This window comes from Seriola aureovittata, chromosome 20, assembly GCF_021018895.1.
Source record: "Seriola aureovittata isolate HTS-2021-v1 ecotype China chromosome 20, ASM2101889v1, whole genome shotgun sequence".
NCBI lineage: Eukaryota > Metazoa > Chordata > Actinopteri > Carangiformes > Carangidae > Seriola > Seriola aureovittata.
Window position 1 is genome coordinate 9,346,409 of NC_079383.1, and position 19,379 is coordinate 9,365,787.

The window sequence follows — 19,379 nt, forward strand, 5'->3', positions numbered from 1 at the left end:
ATATGAGATTAAGGGGGTATATTTCAATGTAATTAGAATCTTGATAATTGGACTAATTAGATCTAATTGCTATTTGAGAATGACTTTGATTAAAACAGGTTTCTCTCCTAAAAAGGAGAGGAAAAAAAATACTTAAGTGAAATTGACGCAACACAATGCTAAGGCTAATTGACAATAATCATGGATGCATGAAAAACAAAAACAGTATGTGAGTATATGATGAGCTGTTTTCCTAAAAACAACTATAGATAATTTGTTAGGATGTAGGTGATTTTTTTTCCTAAACTTAAATGTTAAACATTATCAACAGTTACTTATTACTGTGCTTAGTGTAAAGTAACCTCTTTAGTATAAAATGAATTCAGTCTGAGTGTGTTTACCTTTGCTAGAAGTTGATGCCACACCATCCGAAAGCATTAAATTGGCCCTATCAAATTACAACAACCGTATTGAATCAAGTGCTTTGATTTTGCTCACTGCTATTCTGTGAGAAAAAAAGGTGATTAAGATTACACAGACATCAAATAAGCTGGAAGGTCGGCAAGAGTCTTTCATGCATGTTCAAACAGACAGCAGCAGCAAAGGAACGCTACAAAAAAGAAGAAGAATCATTCCTGGCTTGTTTCCATGGTCTTTTTCATTGAATTGATTCACAGTTGTCAATACCTGCAGTAAAAGGTACTTGTGTTGTCTTTGAAATTGTAATTTATGGTTTACAGTTATTATGATACCATATACCATGTACTCTTTTTCTTTCTTTCTTAGGGGGGTAAATGTTCTTTTGAGGCTATCAACAAGAACAATGAAGTAAAAATTAAATACAAATTAAATAAAATAAAAAACAGAGTCAACTGGCCCTGTCAAAATAAAAAACCTTAAATATTAAGTATTATTTACAAATAAAATCCTGTGTATTCAAAACTCCTGAACAATACTTTAAACACTACAAGAAGTAATTTTTTTTTCATTTTTACTCCTGGTTTGAATAACTGACGCAATCATCTTTTCGTTTTTGAAAAATAGAAGTTATTGGTGATACATATATGATTATGCATTGCACTAACTTTTGTGCGACTGACATCTCCATTATAAATCAATTGTGGCCAACGCTCAAACAATATTATTTTATTTTTAGACAACTAAGTTCTTAACATTAAGTTGTCACACACTTGGACATCATGTCTTCTTCCACAGCGTGTAATGTATGCACTGTGTGGAGAGTAACATTTATTGTTTTTATGAGTAAATAATGTGGAGCTCTGTACAAAAGCCTACCTCTTTTCAATGCATTCCTGTGCATTTATTTTTCTTGGTGAATAAAGTGCACCTAACTGTGACATGCTGGAAATTAATGCATTGTGTTAAAGCTTTCGTTTGATTCTCTGACTGTCCTAACTGAATCTTATGGTTTCTATGTATTTGCTTAATAATGCATGAGCATCTGATATTGCACATTTGTGTCGGTCTATAAAAATCTGAGTGAGCTCAGTCTCTTATGGCTCAATAGATGGCAGTAATATCCCCCAATCACTGCAGTATGAATAGTCATCCCACAGAAAGTACTTGTATACACAGACACATGTGCGCACACATTATGCACACACACAGTCAAGACATGATCCCTACATAAACACAAACACACATGCGAGGTTGCATGGAAACACACACCCAGGGATACAAACACAACTCTGAAAATGCCAGAAGAGGAGATGGAGATGACATCAATGACTGCAAATAATAAAAATAAAATGTAAACAATCCCCTTTGTCTGCATCTCTGTCAGTCCTCAGGTAATGTAGAGAAGCCCAGAATAAGTCAAACAGCGGGATAGACGGTGAGGGTATGACTTCAAGACTGTCTTTAACTTAATTGTGAAAGCCAAAAAGGGCACTGTATCTTTCAAATAATTTTTTCTGATTAGGTGAGGGTAAAAAAACAGCCTATAACTCAGAGATACTGCTATGTGTGCACTTGTAAAGATGAAATCAATAGCAGCGGCACCTTCAATGGTCATCAGGGAAGAGCCAGGGCTCCAACTCAATACAATCCTTACCTATAACTGACAGAATGTCTCATCTCACAGAACCCGGCGACTGCTCAGAGGTAAAAAGCAGCACTATGAATAATCGTGAAAACCATTTAATTGTGTCTCTTTCTGCGCAGCCTACATAGGTTTTGTGTTCGTTTTGTATTCACTCTCCCTCAAGATAGTCCCTGTGTCGTCATTTATTGGCAGGATACGCTGGTAATCATTTGAATTCCCCAAGTATGTACAGAAGATGTCAGGGAGTAGTCTCTGATCTTGTTTAATATGTGACCAGCAGCTATAAATTACCAACTCCCAGAAATGAGGAAACATGGGTTCTTTTAAGTCTTCAGGGAGACCTCTCTTTCTGTCTGTCTCACACACATAGACTCCCTCTCTCTATTCCCCAGCCCCCCACCCCACACACACACACACCCGCCCCAAGTGTAGTATTGTGTGGGGCAATCCCCTCCCCTTCATTTAGTTGATGTGCAAATAAAAACAAATACCTGTGACTTTTTTCATTGAAATAAGCAATTTTGCTCTCAGCCTATTTTGATGCTCCACGGGGCAGACAGTGCTGCACCTTGCTGCTTTTAACAAGTTTGTTGGCCGAATATTTGGAATTTTGTGCTTTCTGCTTTGATTATATTTCATACATCCCCGTTTTCTCATTAAAATCAAATGCTGTAAGCCATTATAAAGAGTTTTTTTTTTTAACATACCTCCTTTGTTGCATTTTGTTGGTCAGAGTAGTAAGGAACAGCTAAACCACAGTGACACACTGGGTTAAGCAATGTTTGTGTTGGCGTCATATGCAATATTGTTATAAACCAAATTAGTTTGAATAAGACTGATTATTTTCTCTTAAAACTGTAAACCACAAAATGAAAATTTAACTTAGAATTCTCTTTTTTTTTTTACCTGGACATTTCAATCAGATTTAATTCAAATGCAGATCAAGGGACAAAAAGGAGGCAGTGGCATTATTTAGAATGCAATCTAGAAAATCTTTTGTTTTTGTTCGAAATAATTTACCTTCTTTCTCACATTTTCACAAAGCATGCTTTCCCATTTTCTAGGACAGATTAGACATGAGGTTTTGGAAACTTTGCTTCTGACTTTTTGTATTTTAACAAATTAACACTATCCTACTTAAGATTAAATTTATGTCAGGTGCAAACTCAGGATTTCCCCTGAAGACATTGTGACTACTGTATCTACATCTGTACACGACGTGTTCTAGGCACATTTTGTTGTCAGCATCTGTCTGGTTGAGGCCATGCACATCACTGTCTGTTGTCTGTGACGCACAGTAACCAGTTGTCACCCATAGTTTTTCTTTTCTTTTTTTTTTTTTTTCACGTCTGAATTTTGCGAGGCTGAGGCAGGATAATGAGTGGTGAGACTTACTGTAGGGAAAATGTATACTCCTCCAGCTCCTCCGTGGAGAGGTTCTCCATTGAAGGCTGCATCTTCTGTTTGTCTGCCTGCCGAGGCAGTGCGCTGCTGCTGCTCATGCTGAGGCCGCAGCTATTTGTCTTCTTGATTGGCTTCTTCTGTGAGGAGCAGAAATCGGGGAGATCACATACGGATGTCATTTGTAATCAAAGCAGGAAACAGGCCTCTGAATTTATCTTGGGGGATGCACACGGTGACAGTGACAGTGTGCGTGGCACTTTGGAGCCTCTCCTATATCTCAACCGCGCCTCAATTGACAAGAGGCAAGAATGATAGTAAAATCGCATACGGCATGCCATCATTCAAGCTGAGTTCGTTTGGGAAATGTGTGTACAGTGACGGTGGTGTTGAATATGTGATATTTGAGCAGCTGGCACAGGTTTTTTTTTCCACAGAAGTCATTTACTGTCATCGTTATAAACACAGTCAAATGGAGTTAGGAAGTGGGGTTTTAAATATTTCACCAAGGTACTTGGGAGCAGATATTATTTGTTAAGCCGCCAACATGTTAAAGGCTTGCATTCCCTGGCCCTGTCAGTCTTGCCTGTGTTGCCCTTGGGTGGGCTTAGTGCCTTTCTGCTTGAAGTTGTGAAATACTCGCTGATGTATGTTAATGAGATCCACAGTTGGAATTAGCAGTCTCTCTCTTTCTTCGAGCCCTGTCTCACTCTACCTCTCTCCATTTCCTTTTTTTTTTCATCTTTTCCTCTCTTCCATCCTTCTCATTCTTTCTCTGTCTCTCCCTCTGAGATAAACTAGGCACAAGAAGTAGTAAATGGGAAGAGCTCCATAAAGGCTCCATCCATTTTCATAGGGCAATCTTTGCCAAAGCAAACTTGGATTCCAGAGTGATGATCACAATAAAAAGGTGGAAAGGAGAGGGAAAGAAAGCAGAGAGAAAAAAAAATGCCTGAGATATATAAACCACAATGTTCTCCGGTGTCTCCCCACAATAAATTTAATGCAATACCTTAAGAGCAGATTCCGTATATAGCTGGATTCCTGCCCTCTGGGCAAAGTGGTCGCCTGGAGAAAATTCATTTTAATTAGGCCTGCACTGCAGGTTGAAGGGTTGAAATCTGATCCCTAGCACTCCCAGGCTGGGGCAGGTTGAAGATCACTCCACTTAATCATTAGACAACTGGGTTCCACACTACGACATTTGACAGAGTTAGCAAGGTTTAAAAGATAGGGCCAAGAGGAGAAGAAAAAAAAAAAAAAACTCTCCACAGAGGCTGGAGAGAAATAAAACCTCATATCAACAAACTCATTTATTTAACAGGTCACCATTGATTAATGGTGGCCTGAAGAGCCTCTTGTACATCAGAATAAGGAGGTTAGTAAGAAGACTTGGAGGGACAGAGGAGAAAGGCAGGAAGGGAGGATGTGTGTATGTGTGTGAGAGACAGGGACCTGATGTTCATAGGCTTCTAAATACCTCAACAAAAACATCACAACAACAAAAGGCCACAGCAGAGGCACAATGGCAGGGGCGGACCGGGAGGCTGCAATGCCAGATCAGCACACAGAGTAATTTTGCAATTACCACTTCAAAGTATGGCAGGTAACATGCTGGCTTTGATTAATTTAGCTTAAGTCCTCTGTAGCACAGGAAGAGGCGTACTTAGAGTGACTTGGAGAAAAAAAGGGAGGCCTGCTGGCATTGCTGATTTCACAGAATTTGAGCTGCTTTGGCTTGACAAGCAGATCAAAACTGGCTTTGAAGGCTGAAAAATACCTGTTAGTGTGAAATGTATTTTGACAAATCTTAGATAATAAGCCAGGGAGGTGTGTGGGGCGGAAAGGGAAGGCAAGGGAAAGCGTTATTTCAAGGGTGGGAACACTTAGCCTTGAATCAGAGTGTTACCTTGTGGTGAATCCCACCCTCTGCTTTCACCCTGCATGGATCACCCTTTTCTCCAGTGTTTCCAGAAATGGCTCCTGAGGAGGAATTCTTCCCTGCATCCCAAAAAAGAGAAGTGATGTGCAGTGAGTGTGAAAAACAAGGGAAGGTTTATGTTTTGTTTTCATTCAAAATCCCATCTAGTAATCATAGTGAGGCTCAGGGGTGGCTGAGTAATATTTATATCACAAAGTCGAAATGATTACTAGTGTACAGTAGCAAGAGTACTGATAAAATATCTACAAAACATTAATGGAAATAAATCATCATTCTGAATTGTGAAAATAATTTAATTCACCTCACTAAAAGTCAAAAGGTTTACATTTAGCTATGCAAAATTAATTAAAAATTTAACTAAAATAAGTGAAAAGTCCACATTTGTAGAGATTTAAAAAACAGAGAGCAATTCAAGCAGAATAACTATTAAATAACATGTTGTTCGCAGTGTACTATGAAATCAAATAAAATTCTCTTTGCATTTCTGAACACACTGCAAGTGTTGCTTTTGTCTTGTTCTTCTACTCTGAGGCAGGTAGTGAAGATGTTTTGGTGTACTATCTGGAGACTTGCAAAAAGCAACAAAGGCTAATTTTTGTCTTTGTACAGAGAGAAGTAGGAGTGTTAACTTATAGAGCTCCCACTGCACAGTCATCTCTGTCTCCAACAATCTCAGAGCTGAACTTTTCCAGCCCCAACAACAACCTAATGTATGCAATAAGAAATGATGAAAAAGCGAAAATTGAATTTGGTTGTAATACATTTTCCCACTCTTCTTTGCTTTGGAAGTTTTTTTCTTCATCCTCACCCTCTTTTTCTTTTTTCTCTTTATCTGTCTCACTCACTCTCTCCTATTTTTTTTATTTTGCTGTAATTTAAATGGTAAGCCGCCAGATGTGTGTCTCATGCTTGAAGAGTCGGAGATCTGCATTATTTAGCATATTAACATTCGCAGAATTTAAAAAAGGGTTCCTGCGTTGCCTGGAGGTTGTAATTAAGTAAACCTTAGCTTGATACATGTAAAAATCTCACTGTGTGAAACTTTGTTTCCCCCTGTGGAACAAGTCACATCTATATGATACATATGGGAACCTGTGCGATGATATAATTTTTCTCTTGCTGTGGGATTAGATATATTAGCAATAATAATTTAAATATAGGCAACACATCAGAAATCATTCTGACAGTTAAAATGTTCTTAAATGGCAGGAAGACTGCTCATTACTATTTTAAGACTCTGAAATCAGATTTCAACCTAACACTTATGTAGTTTTTAAACACCTCCTCTTTGGTCATAAACATTTTGAGTAGAGTGTTTGTTCTATTCTCAGTATAAAATAATTTAAATTTATAAATTTTCTTGACATTACATAATTGTAAACTCAATTTTATGTCAGTGTTAAGATTCCAATAATCTCACCTCAGACAAGTAGATTCAGGCTAGATAGTTTTCACACACTCTGAAGGTGCTTCAAAAAAACAAAAAAAATGTACATATAAAGCAAAAGGAGTTATATCATGAAAACTATATCATGCAGCATTAAAATCAATCAATATTTGTTTCAAAAATACAAAATGTGAGATGTTGGTCAGTTTTGGAGTTTTGTATTTATCCAGAAATAAGATTTTGCCTATTCTGCATTACTAACTTTTAAAACATCTGAAATCAACCTTTTTTCATTCAAGTTGTAGTGAATAGTTTTAATAGTTAACTTTAATTCTAGTTAGAAGTGCACTTATACTATATTGTCATTTTTTATATTATATACAATATTACATTTCAGCACATTTCTATGCAGACAGTCTAAGAGAGAGCAAAGCAACCCCTTGCAACACACGCACACACACACACACACACACACACACACACACACACACACACACACACATACAAACACAAACACACACACACACATACACACCTACACACACATACACACACAGACACACACACACACACGCACACACACACACACACACACACACACACACACAGACAGACATACACACACATACATCTCAGCCTATATTAGCAACAACAACAGCAACCATGAACTAACATAGACCCACATGGATTAGGATGTTTTTTTAGACTGTACAGACATACACACACACACACACACACACACACACACACACACACACACACACACACACACACACACACACACACACACACACACACACTCATTACACCCAGCCCCACTTGCTAATGGGCAGGCCTCTGTGGAACCAGAATGAGCACAGAGGCAGCATCGACAGCTTCGACAGCTTCGACAGCTAAGGGCTACGTCCATGAACTAAGAGTGCTGGAGCTGCCACAACTCCAGCCTCTCCGGGCACTCAAGGCCAACAACAAACTCCTTGTTATCCCCTGTGCTCTGAGCTGTGTTAAGATCAGGACACACACACATACTCATCCAGTGCATACACTGGACTGACACACCCACACACAGAAAGGCATACAAACAAAAATATTAATATTGCATACATGTACATGTGAAAGTGTGTGTGGAGTGTACCTCACAAATGCATAACTCAACAGCTCCACACAAAGTGAGTGTGGAGTGTACCTCACAAATGCATAACTCAACAGCTCCACACATCCTTTTCTCCTGCTTACTCACAAAAAACAGGCCAAGGAAGGAGAAAAGCCTGAAGGCTGTAACACTGTTGAGATCCCATCACTGTGTTACTGGTGAGATGCAACCAGGCTGAGATGGCAGTTCTTGCTCACCTAGGCCTCTAATTGCCTGATGACTGGTCCAAAGTTACAGAGGGATCGAAGGTCAGTGACTCTTGGATTACCCCCGAGTCCACATCAGGATCTTGTGTTACAGTTTCAATGATACAGTCATCATGTTCACTGAACCACACGAGTTGCACTTGTATAATCACACAAAAACTGGAAATTATCAGTGCATTTTGGAAGCAAGAAACTGTCACTTTTGGGCATATTTGTCCCATATGCTCCATATTCATCCTCCATGTGTGGTCCTTTTGCCTTGTTTACTACTCCCACCGTGAGGGTTCACATATGCATCTCTGCAAACAGGCTTCAAAGGTTGAATCCATCCAGTCGGAATCCAGACATTGTTGAATTAATTGGTGAGTGCGACTGATTGAGAGGGTATGATGTAACATTGTGGTTTGAAACTCTTGATGACTGGGACCGGCCTGGAGGGGATCACATCCTGAAAGTGCAGGGCACCGCTCCAAAGAAGACATTAGATGAGGAATCCTCGAAATCACCATCTGTGCTCAAGGGGATGGATGTTACCATGTATTTGTGAAAAAAATAAATAAACAAAAAAAAGTAGAGAATTGCAGCAGTGATACAGTATGGCAGAATCATCTGCATGCCCACAGTGATCCACAAAATGCAATCATGAAACAAGATGCTAATCTAATTAGTCATTTGGGTTCAAACAAACCCAATGTAACTGGATCATTTAGTTAATGTGAAAGGTCACTTAACCCAGCATGCCTCTAGCTAATCTCCATGTAAAAAAATCCAAATACACTGCAATATGCTTGGACGATTCAACTCAGGTAATTATTATCTTCCAACACACAACATCAATGCCCACACAACAGCACATACAGTAATCTTCAGATTTTTTTTATCAAAACCTGTCAGTTATTATCTTGGAGTGGGATGTCAGGTTTTATTCTGTAATAGATACCTCACCACGCTCTGCCATTTTTCAATGGGGATTAATTAATTTAAGGCCTCAGGAATACAAACTTCCAGTCTTACTGTCAAGCTCAGCTGTATGTACGTTATCGCAATGACAAGAGGTCTCCATATACTTGTCGTGATTCTGAGACAAATGGGTAATGACAAAAATCCTGCCGTCACATGAACAGAGAAAGCGATCTCCACACAGCGCACATTAGAAACAGAAGGGCATGAAATGGAAAGGAAATGCCTGAAACCCTCAGACTTGACGGAGGACTGAGGAACAGGGGATAATTTGTTCTTCTTTTCCTCACTGAATTGGATTTCCATTTTTGGCAAGGTTAAAGTTGTCTGTCCAATTGGTCCCTTCAACCTTCTCATAATCTCCTCATCGAAAAACGCCGTAAATCACTCCAGAGGTAATGCAAAAAGAATGGATCTGTATGCAAATGAGACAGAAACGTCAGGTTGTCTTAGGGAACGTTGTGGATGTGGTGTTGTGCAGGACACCTTTTGATCCATTGGTTCACTTCGGATCTGGTTCACTTCTCAAGCAACCTCTTCACCTGGCTGCATGTGTGTATGCAGTATGCAGCCGTGTGTGTTAAAGAAACCTGGTACTTTTTGCCTTGTCTGCCAGAACATAAATCTCCCATAGTGAGTGACTCCCTCCCTCGTACTCTTTCTCTCTGGAAAGGCAGTCAGTTTGTTGGGGACACTTCCCTTGTGGGCGTTAGGATCTCTGTGGGGGGTCACAGGTCAGCTGGCGGAGGAAGCGACAAGCTGTGAAATGTAAAAGACCAATTTCTTCCACATGTTTCAGTGCTGGGAGAACACTGCCAAGCTGTCAGCCGGCATCATGTTTAAAATGGGCCAGGGTGCTACCCAGCAGACCTGTCACAACTCATTTGTAATTAAAAAGCCTGTGTGATGTTTAAAGCAGAGCACCCCAGAAACTTTTGAGGACTGTTAAATAAAGATGAGCTGTGCATGCCAAAAAAAGAAAAGGAAAAAAAGGGGGATGTATTAATAACAAAGACGCTAGCCAGTCGTCTTTATAGTAGATCAATACCAAATGAGTCTGTATTTGATTTCTGGCCATGACCAAGATGCTGGATGACATGAAACTAGTTGGGAGATAAAAAAAGTGTGTTTTTAAAACAAGTAAGTAGATACAAAAACTATTAACATAAGTCATTAACCACTTTTAGATGTGGTTACAATTGTTGTGTGACCTTCCCTGGACCCAGATAAGCAGGACAACAACATCAGAATCAGTGATCTGCTCATTTGATGATTTGATGATTACACAGAATCATATTGGAGCTTATCCCAGCATGCACTGAAAAAAGCAAAAGAACACCAGTCAATCACAGGGCTAAGACACTGTAATATAATCAACAACTGGGAATGCTAAGTCTCAAATCAACCTAACCTATGTCTTCGAACTGTAGGAGGAAACTGGAAAATCACATGCAGGGGAAACATGCAAGCTCCACACAGAAAGACCACTTTTACTGTGAGGAAACACTAACCACTAACCCACTGTGTAATCGACACATTGGTTCATTTCCTATTTCAAATCAGTTCATCATCTGTTCCATGGTAAGAAATAAAGGTAATCAGATTACATTACAAAACCACTAGAGGAAAGATACCAAAAACTACTTTATATGAATAACTTAGAAGTCCACGCATTTCTTTAATGTAACATGTACTATCTAGCAATGCAATGCCTACCAAGGTAAAAAACAACAAAAAAACAAAATGAATAAATAAATAAATAAATAATAATAATAATAATAATAATGAGTATTCCATTACTGTGCAGTTAATCAGTGTATCAAAGCACCACATATAATGCCAAAATCATGCAACAATTTATGCCCCCTTTGTCAAAATATATTCAGTTTTGCTTCGTTAGGCACTATATGAATGAAACTGCATTGCCCTGTATGTATGTAAGGTGCACTGAGACTGCCAATATTTCTCATATGTATTTATTTTACATCTTAACATCTAACAGTCAAGTTCAGCTGAGTTTAAACGTGTCAGCCAGAGTACCCACTGTCCATTCACGCAATATTTTAAATAGCTTGATAACAGTATTATGAGTACTGTTATGTGGTACAGCTAATTTTGGCCAATACATATTTTCAGTACAACAATAAAAGAAAAAAGAAACACTTAAAATTCAAAATGGTGTCATTTTATTAGCTTAGATAAAGCTGTCCATGTCAATACCAAAGAGGGTTTGTTTACATATCGAAGTGGAGGTGTATTATCAAAAAGCTTTATCTAAATGTGTTACAAGTCTATCAGCTGGGTCTATCAGTGTCTGTGCTTGCTGCTCAAATACTGGATTTCCCTGAATCAACACTAATGCTACAGTATATCTGTTAGGTTTTTGCATAAAATCTAACTGAGAAAACACCTTTTGTTTGATGTAACCACTCTCTGTCAAGCTTAGTCTACTTTCTCTACCCAACCCTACCCTCAAGCACATTCACCTCAGCAGAGAACTGCTCTAAGTGACGCCTGCCACTCTTCCCATCCCAATGCTGGTGACATTAGGGTGACATTTTCTCCCCACTGTGGCATAGTTGGGGGTTTTAACATTGGACCCCTACCTGGCAGAGATGAGGAAGAGCAAGCAGAATCAGCTGACAGGTGGAGAGGAGACCCCCGGTGACAATATACCACAGCGGGCTCTCCTGCTCTGCTGCTGGGGCCTGCATGTGGCTGCCGCTGGTGGTATAACTGGGGCTGGGGATGAATGGGCTGCACACAGAGCTGGGACGGTGATAGGAGCTGGGGCTGGAGTGGCAGATGGCTCTGGGGGTGGTCATGATTGACCTCAGGTTGGGGCATGACTGGGGGGTTGGCAGGGGGTATCGATACAGTGAGGCCACACTCTGGACCCCTAGACGCTTCAGACGGGAGCCTCTTAACCTGAAACACAACAAACATGGAGGTAGGTTTGCCTGCATGTGCTTCAGGTCTACATATGGGATCAGTGAACATTAATACATCCTCTTCAAGTTCATGTCATTAGTAGTTATGTTCATATTATTCCATTGCATCACCATAGTTTGTGGGAAAACAGCATGTGTGCGTAATTACACTGCAGGTGTTAGTGATCAAACTGCAGATATAGCTTACTATAAGTAGTTGTCATAGTGTGTCATAATGGCCTAAAATAATTCAATTAAGACCATAAATGTGACTAATATAAATATTGTACATGCTATGTTCAAAAATATGGCTGCAGAAATCAAAGCAATTGTAGACAACTGTAATGATAATGCAGTAATACAAACAACATGTCAAAGTAAAAGGGACAAATGAAGAGACAAACCCCAGACAGAGAGCTTTGTTCTGGTATTTAATTCAAATAATATGTTTACTAATCTAATCAATGCAGCAGCTCACATGCATCCAGAACTGCCGGGTGAAGATGTGGTTCTTGTTCGCCCTCTGGGGCCAAATTCCAAATTCTCTATAAAAGCTTTGTATCACTGAAAATCCAAAACGCAAACCCCCATCTGTCCAGATCAACCATGTTGCCTCCCAAATACGGGGGAGTGTCAGATTGGGGGTAAAGATGCACATGCAAAAGAGGCAGACAAACACATATATGAATATAGTTTACCATTCAGAACTAGTCAGAACCATAACCTATACATGCACACAATCATGAATGCATGTTTTCTAATCACTCACACAAACACACACCTGGAAGTACATGTTGCACAGCCAGTGGTCGAGATCAGAGGAGATGAGGTCTTCAATTTTTTTAAACTGGTCCATTTGTGTGTTGGGCTCCCCCCTGAGAAGCGGAGTTTTGAACCTGGTTTGATGACACATAACCAGTAGTAGTCACTGTACAACAAGATGCATGATGAGCAAAATGCCCTTGAATATTCAGTTTGGATACTTTATTTTTATAAATTATATTATTATATAAATATTTTTATATTTAAATTATTTAATCTGATGATTAATTATAATTTCATGTGCTGTATTTTGCCAGTAATCATAGTGATTATATGACCTGAAATACTCATAAATACTTTTATAAATACAAAGTCCTTGAGGTGCAACAGCTAACTTTGATCTGCAAATGACCCACCTGCCCTGGACCAGACTGAAGCTTGGGCCACAAACAGGAAATGCCCCCCAAGCCACTACAGAGTTGTGGCTGCTGTTTCCTCGTAGTGCAATGAGTTGAAATATCAGGACCATGGAGGGGACAACCTCGCAGGCTGCAGGTAAGATCTGCAGAAACATAGAAAGGCACAAGTCACTCACAGTTCCACTCAGGTGAACACATGCCTGCAGGCACATGATGAGTAAGCGCGCATAGACTTGCTCACAACCACGAAGCCAATGACAAACAGAAACACAGAGGGTAACTAACAGGACAGGAGCCCTCAGGGAGCCACTTAATCTACATCCTAGACTTGAATCCTCCTTTAACTTATTTCCATGTTCTTTTTAGAGCTTTCTTAACTGCCATTCTTACCGGTCCAACTCAACAAATTGCCTAAAAGGAGATGTTGGAGTGATAAAGACTGTCGACAACAAACAGAGGGTGGAGGAGAACTTGAGATTGCCGTTGTAGGCTATGGATTTACAGTTAGTGAATTTGTGATACAGCGAAGCCATCATCAATCAAACTGATGATATTAAAGGTAACTTGCATGAAGCAAAATGTATTAGTGCTTTAGCAGTCAAAGGCAAACATTCGTATTTGCTCAGAGAATGGTGGGTTTGCTTAAAAATGAACTGACAGTGAGGTGTGTGCCACTCCATCCATCACTGGGTGGAAATATTTTATCCCTTTATTAGTTGTAATGGAAAAAGCAGAGGACTTGTTTTAACACATAAATCATGCGTATCCCTCCCACCTTCATGCTGCTGTTGGTATGCATGATCGGCAGTACTGTATGACTCAGGACACAAATTTATGGAATAATAACACAGATTATGAATATTGAGGATATTCTATATTATTAATTTACTGTAAGAAATACTACCTGCATAAATAGTCATTTGTGTGCTTGTACTGCATGCATATGTTCGCATGTGGGAAGTGAGGTTTTACTGTGAGGGTTGTGAGACTGGATTATGTGCATCAGAGGGCTATGTCTGGTGGTTGGAGGAGCCTCTAAAATAACTGGAAATATTCTGTTTAAAAATATATATACATATTTATAAAAAAAGAGTGCAAGTGACCACAAAAGGGGTGAGGAAAAAATCATTACAATCATTGTGAAAGATGATTAAATGTGTTGTCAAATGTCCAACTCATCTTGCTCAGTTAACAAAACATAGGACAAAAGATTAAAAAAGGGACAGAATACAAGAGTAAATCATGGATCCCAAAACATACTTACAAGAACTTTTCATCATTTTTCTTTTATTTAAAATTTTGAATGTTACACATCTGTGCATTTGGTGTGAATACTGCACAAAGACTGTAGGCTCAACTCTTCTCAAGTACCCCCCCTTGCCCGCATATCCAAGACATCTCCAACTGAACTGCACTGTTTGTGTCTAAATCCAAAGCCAGATACACAAAGCAAAGGGTGAATGAAAAAAAAGAGCGAGCGAGAGAAAGGGAGGAAAGGAAAATAAGCTCCTGGCTTCCTCCTACCATCAATAATTCCTTATTTCCTCCTCGAAGGCACTGCAAGCACTCCTGAAATTGCATGCTATCGTGTGGGCAACAGGAGAGAGAAAACATCCAAGCCAATCCTGATAGTCTGAGACAAATCTGATCAGCATTTCCACCACTATCAATGAGGACAACAACAACAGGTTTGTCTCTAAAGTACAGCTGAGGGTTTGTGGAGGAAAGGAGGAAAGGAAGAGTGACATGAGGCATTTATCATGCTGTACTTAAACCTTTTTTTTTTTTTTACCCCTGAATCAGATCCCAGGTCTGCATTCAGTTTATGCCAGCTTTTACCCCATCCTTTATGTTTGATGGGAGCCAATAGACAATATTATGTGGATGCTCTAGCAGTGAATACGCCCACCAGTACATTGACAGTGTCCACATATGCTAAATGCTCCAGCTAAGGCCTTTAGAGTTGCTATCAGAACACTGACGAAGCCCTCTCTGAGCTGGTACAAAACTCTATGGGATCAGGAGGGACACCGGATTAAGTGCCTTCTGTTTTAAGGTTTCTCTTGTGAGTCTTTTGTACTGTATTGCACACGTCAATGAATAAACACAAACAAGGATTTCTAATCTACCGGTCAATATCAACCATCGTAAATGTGTATTTGGTGTTTAAGATTACTGCAGCTTCTATAGAGGATGTTTTCCTTCATATGAAGAGGTTCAGAAAAGTGGTCATGAAATGTGCATATATTTTATCTAATGCAATCTGCTGAGTTGGTTCATCAAAAGGACTAAATGTGAAAACATGTTTAGTCTTTCATTATGCCTTGGAAGTAGAGTTTGAGATTTTTTTCTTATATGAGTTAATTCTCTATAATTTAATTTCTTTTTTTGCTCCCCCCCAACCCCCAGCCTAACCCCCACCCAAAACCCCCAATCCAGCTCAGCTAAGTTACAGATGCTCAAAGACATGTAGAAAAGACACTAAATTTTTCACTGCATTTGTACTTCATTTCAATTCCAATAAAACATTACTTCCTTATATAAATGAATAATTGATCTTGGGTTTGATTTACATGCATGGATTAAATGTCATGTTTGAAAAGTTGTTGTTTTATTCATATGAAGATTCCCGGAGAAAAACCTAGAGGCTGCGTGTGGCATATTTTCATATGCCATCTTTTACAGTAATATAACTTCTCATAACCCATTCAGTCTAGAATCTGCTTCATCTTCCCTGCAACTGATGAAACCATGGGAAACAGAAAGAGGAAGAGGGATTTGGAAATACTACGGCAAAAACAAAAAACTAAACATGCAGCATGGAAGGTTCTGTCATATTAGCACAGCTTATTTTATTGTTTGCTTCTATCTGAGGGAATTGTTTGTCTTTAAGATCACATTTCACTAAAAATTTCCATTGAATTTCACATCTAAGGCTTTATCCATGTCGTTGGAAGTGAGTGTTTTAATTCAGGGTCCCTAAATATCAAAATTGCTTTCAGATAACATGCTTATATTTATTCCATTTTGTTAGTGAAACAGAAAAAAACTCAAATATTCAAAGCAGCTTGTCCATGCATCATATAAATGAAAGGGTTGTTATTTGATAAAATTCAATAAAATTCGCAAATCACAACCTGATTTTCCGTGTTGAATGAAAACATTTCAGTGTCTATAAATTCTGCAACTTTAGTTGTGAATACCAATACAGATATGTTTTTTTTTTTTTTTTTTAATTATCTATGCTTTGGCACACTGGAGTTCTGGCTCATCTTTTTAAGCAATTCATCTAAATTCAGATAAACAACAAGGTATTTTTGACGTCCTGTGGACTGTATTTTATCTTAAAATACTCAGGTTTTCAAATTGTTACAGTATCATGATTCATGTTTTACAGTTTCTTTTCTCCAACATCTCATCAGAAATTCCTCACCATGAACACGCTCTGGTTGATGTGCAAGTCCGTGTTGTAGAAGTGGCCCCGATGCTCAGTCGGCTCAGTGGACACAGGCCATTGTTTACTGCACCAAGCTAGGGCTGAACCCGCCAGACGGCTGTTCAGGGCCACACTGACAGTGTAGAGGCCCCTGGGTAGTTTGTCTCTGGTGGCTCTTAGGCAGCACACACACACCTCCACAGGCTGGGGAGTTGTGCTCTGGTTCACCTGTAACACACAAAGTGCAGAACATGAGATCTCATTGTAAGATCTTATCAACTTTTTTTCTAGTCCTTATAATAAGACCATAGTTTCAGTTAGCAGGTAAATGTTGCCAATCTGCATTTGCTTATCAACTGCATTGAGCTAGTATTGTCATGCCTGTTAGTTGATTGTTGCAAATTATCTCATCAACATCAATCATCACACAAAAAGTAAATAGTTCACCTGCCTCTAAGACAAACAAATTGTTGACAGAGTGGAGCTAACACACTGACAAAACTTATGTTATCTAATATACATCCCCCCTGAACCACAACTTCCATCAGGAGTTTATTTATCACTCCCCCCACATTTCCTGCATGGTACGCAGGCCATACCATGAAACATTACTTACTATTAAGAAAGCATGGCCACAGTGTAGGAAGACATTTTTCTGTTGCCGCCATCAGTAGACATACAATTACTTGGTTCTTCATATTGAACTCGTAACCTCTAAATAATGCCCGGATATCAAATATGTATTTGATGATATAATCCTCCACTTATTTGGAGTCATCTTTTTGACTTCATGTATCTTTGATGAACAAGGTTTGTGTTTCTTTCCAGATGCATAGTCAAACAGTCTACTGTATGTAAGACATGCCCAGTACAGCTGCAGCTTCCATCTACCGATCTTCACTTAACAATTTAGCAGTTAAGTGTGTTTCTCAAGTACACAACCAACTAATCTTCAAGTTCAACTCCTAGAAAATAAATTTTAAGTGTAATTGGCTGGCTGGATAACTTTCAAAGTAAAAGCCTGTTTTGGATGAATGAAGCTCTATATGACATGATTGGGATGCATGGCATACGTTCAGTATGGGGATGTCACAAGAACTGATACTTACGTAACCATGTCGATGCCAAAAATTTTGACGGTACATGTTCTACAGTACCATACCTACTGAGGGCACTGATGTCTTATGTTTGAGTGATGATTGTCACTTGACAAGAGCTTCAGCCATTGTTGTGTTTACAACACAAGAGGTTATAATATGCCCTCTGAGCAGAGCTATGACTTCAGTGCAGTTTACAGTGAGTCGCTACCTGCCTAGCGTGCTAACTCCAGAAGCAGAAAAGATGTGATAGAGGCAAGAGTTAACATTGGCACTGCTTTTCTCTTATTATTAAAGTTGCATCTCTTAATGCCCATTTATTTTAATGTACTCAAATTTACACTGTGTTGATCAACTCCCAAGGGTACCTTTTAAATGTGTGTGGCAATTAAAGCCCTTGATTCTAATCAATGACAGTACCACTCAGGGGCTACATGTGCTCACAAGCACAAGCAACCACGCACTCATAGTGTGTCCAGTGTTTGTTTTACAGTCTACGGTTTAACAGTATTTTTGCACAGTGTTGTCACAGTCTTCAGTCCTCTCCCTGTCACAGGCACACCACACCACACACACACACACACACACACACACACACACACACACACACACACACACACACACACACTCACACTCACACTCACACAAACACATTTACCTAGCAGCAGCAGCTGGTGGTGCCCATTACTCTGCCAATCTGTGAGGGGGGAAGGTGTGTGCTGAGCCTTGCAGTAATGCCTTCAATCTCCCTACTGTGAGCATCTTTGCATGCCAAAACAACTAAAGCATTTTAGGCAAAAGTGAAATTAGTATAACTGGTGGCAAAGCAGTTTAGCCCACACAGCTTACATTTTGGGTTGGGTGGGGGTGGGGGGGTGGGGGGATTGAATGCGGGCCTTCATACACCATCACTTGAAAGACATGTGTGCTTGCATACTGGAAAAAAGAGGAGGAAGTGGAAAAAAGAGAAGAAAGCAAAGAAATAAAAAATAATGACATCACACCGGTGTCCAATATACACTATGTATGTCTTTAATGGGTATTGTTATTATCTAGCCCTCATGCTTGCATAGGCATCGTAACAGACAGTCAAGACAGCAAGGCGAAGGTAAAAGGTGGAGTGAGCCAATTTTCCATATCAGAGGTGGTTTGTTTGCCCCAAGCCTGAGTAGTGCCTAAAGTGCCATAACATTACAGTACTCCTACAGATGAGATCAAAGGCTTGAGCAAGGCATCCTCTGTGGTTTTGCTGGCAAGCGGCTGTCCTTTCGTTGAAATATCTTTTCAGGGCTTTCCACACATTGACTGATCACACAAAATGTACTCTTAATAGAGACAGGAAATGCTGCATACAAAAACTTCTTTTCTTTCTAAGTATGGGCTAATATTCAGAGATTAAGCTCTCTCGTTAATTATTTTCATTTTAATTAGTAAATCTTAATTAACAATGAACATTTACCCTTAAAATTTTTTGGCTTCAGAATGAAGGAGGGGGGTGAAGAAAGGAGAGAATAAATATGACAATCTTTTTGGGACCTCCAGGCAGGATTACTGATGCAGGCTGCCTTAGTTATTAAACACATTCTAAATTAAATGCCTCCATGAATTTTGCACAGAAATATATTTTCATAGTTTTGCATGC

General features: G+C 39.4%; 1 protein-coding gene across 1 annotated transcript in view; it reads right to left on the reverse strand.

Moving 5' to 3' along the window:
- ofcc1 (orofacial cleft 1 candidate 1) overlaps window positions 1–19,379 on the reverse strand; it is an 89,806-nt gene that overhangs the window by 53,416 nt on the left and 17,011 nt on the right. Inside the window, exons 11-16 of the mRNA XM_056365080.1 lie at window positions 16,638–16,868; window positions 13,202–13,347; window positions 12,805–12,919; window positions 11,700–12,021; window positions 5,355–5,446; window positions 3,440–3,585 (exon numbers count right to left, since the gene is read on the reverse strand). Coding sequence (XP_056221055.1) covers window positions 3,440–3,585; window positions 5,355–5,446; window positions 11,700–12,021; window positions 12,805–12,919; window positions 13,202–13,347; window positions 16,638–16,868 — 1,052 coding nt within the window. The remainder of the gene's footprint in view (window positions 1–3,439; window positions 3,586–5,354; window positions 5,447–11,699; window positions 12,022–12,804; window positions 12,920–13,201; window positions 13,348–16,637; window positions 16,869–19,379) is intronic.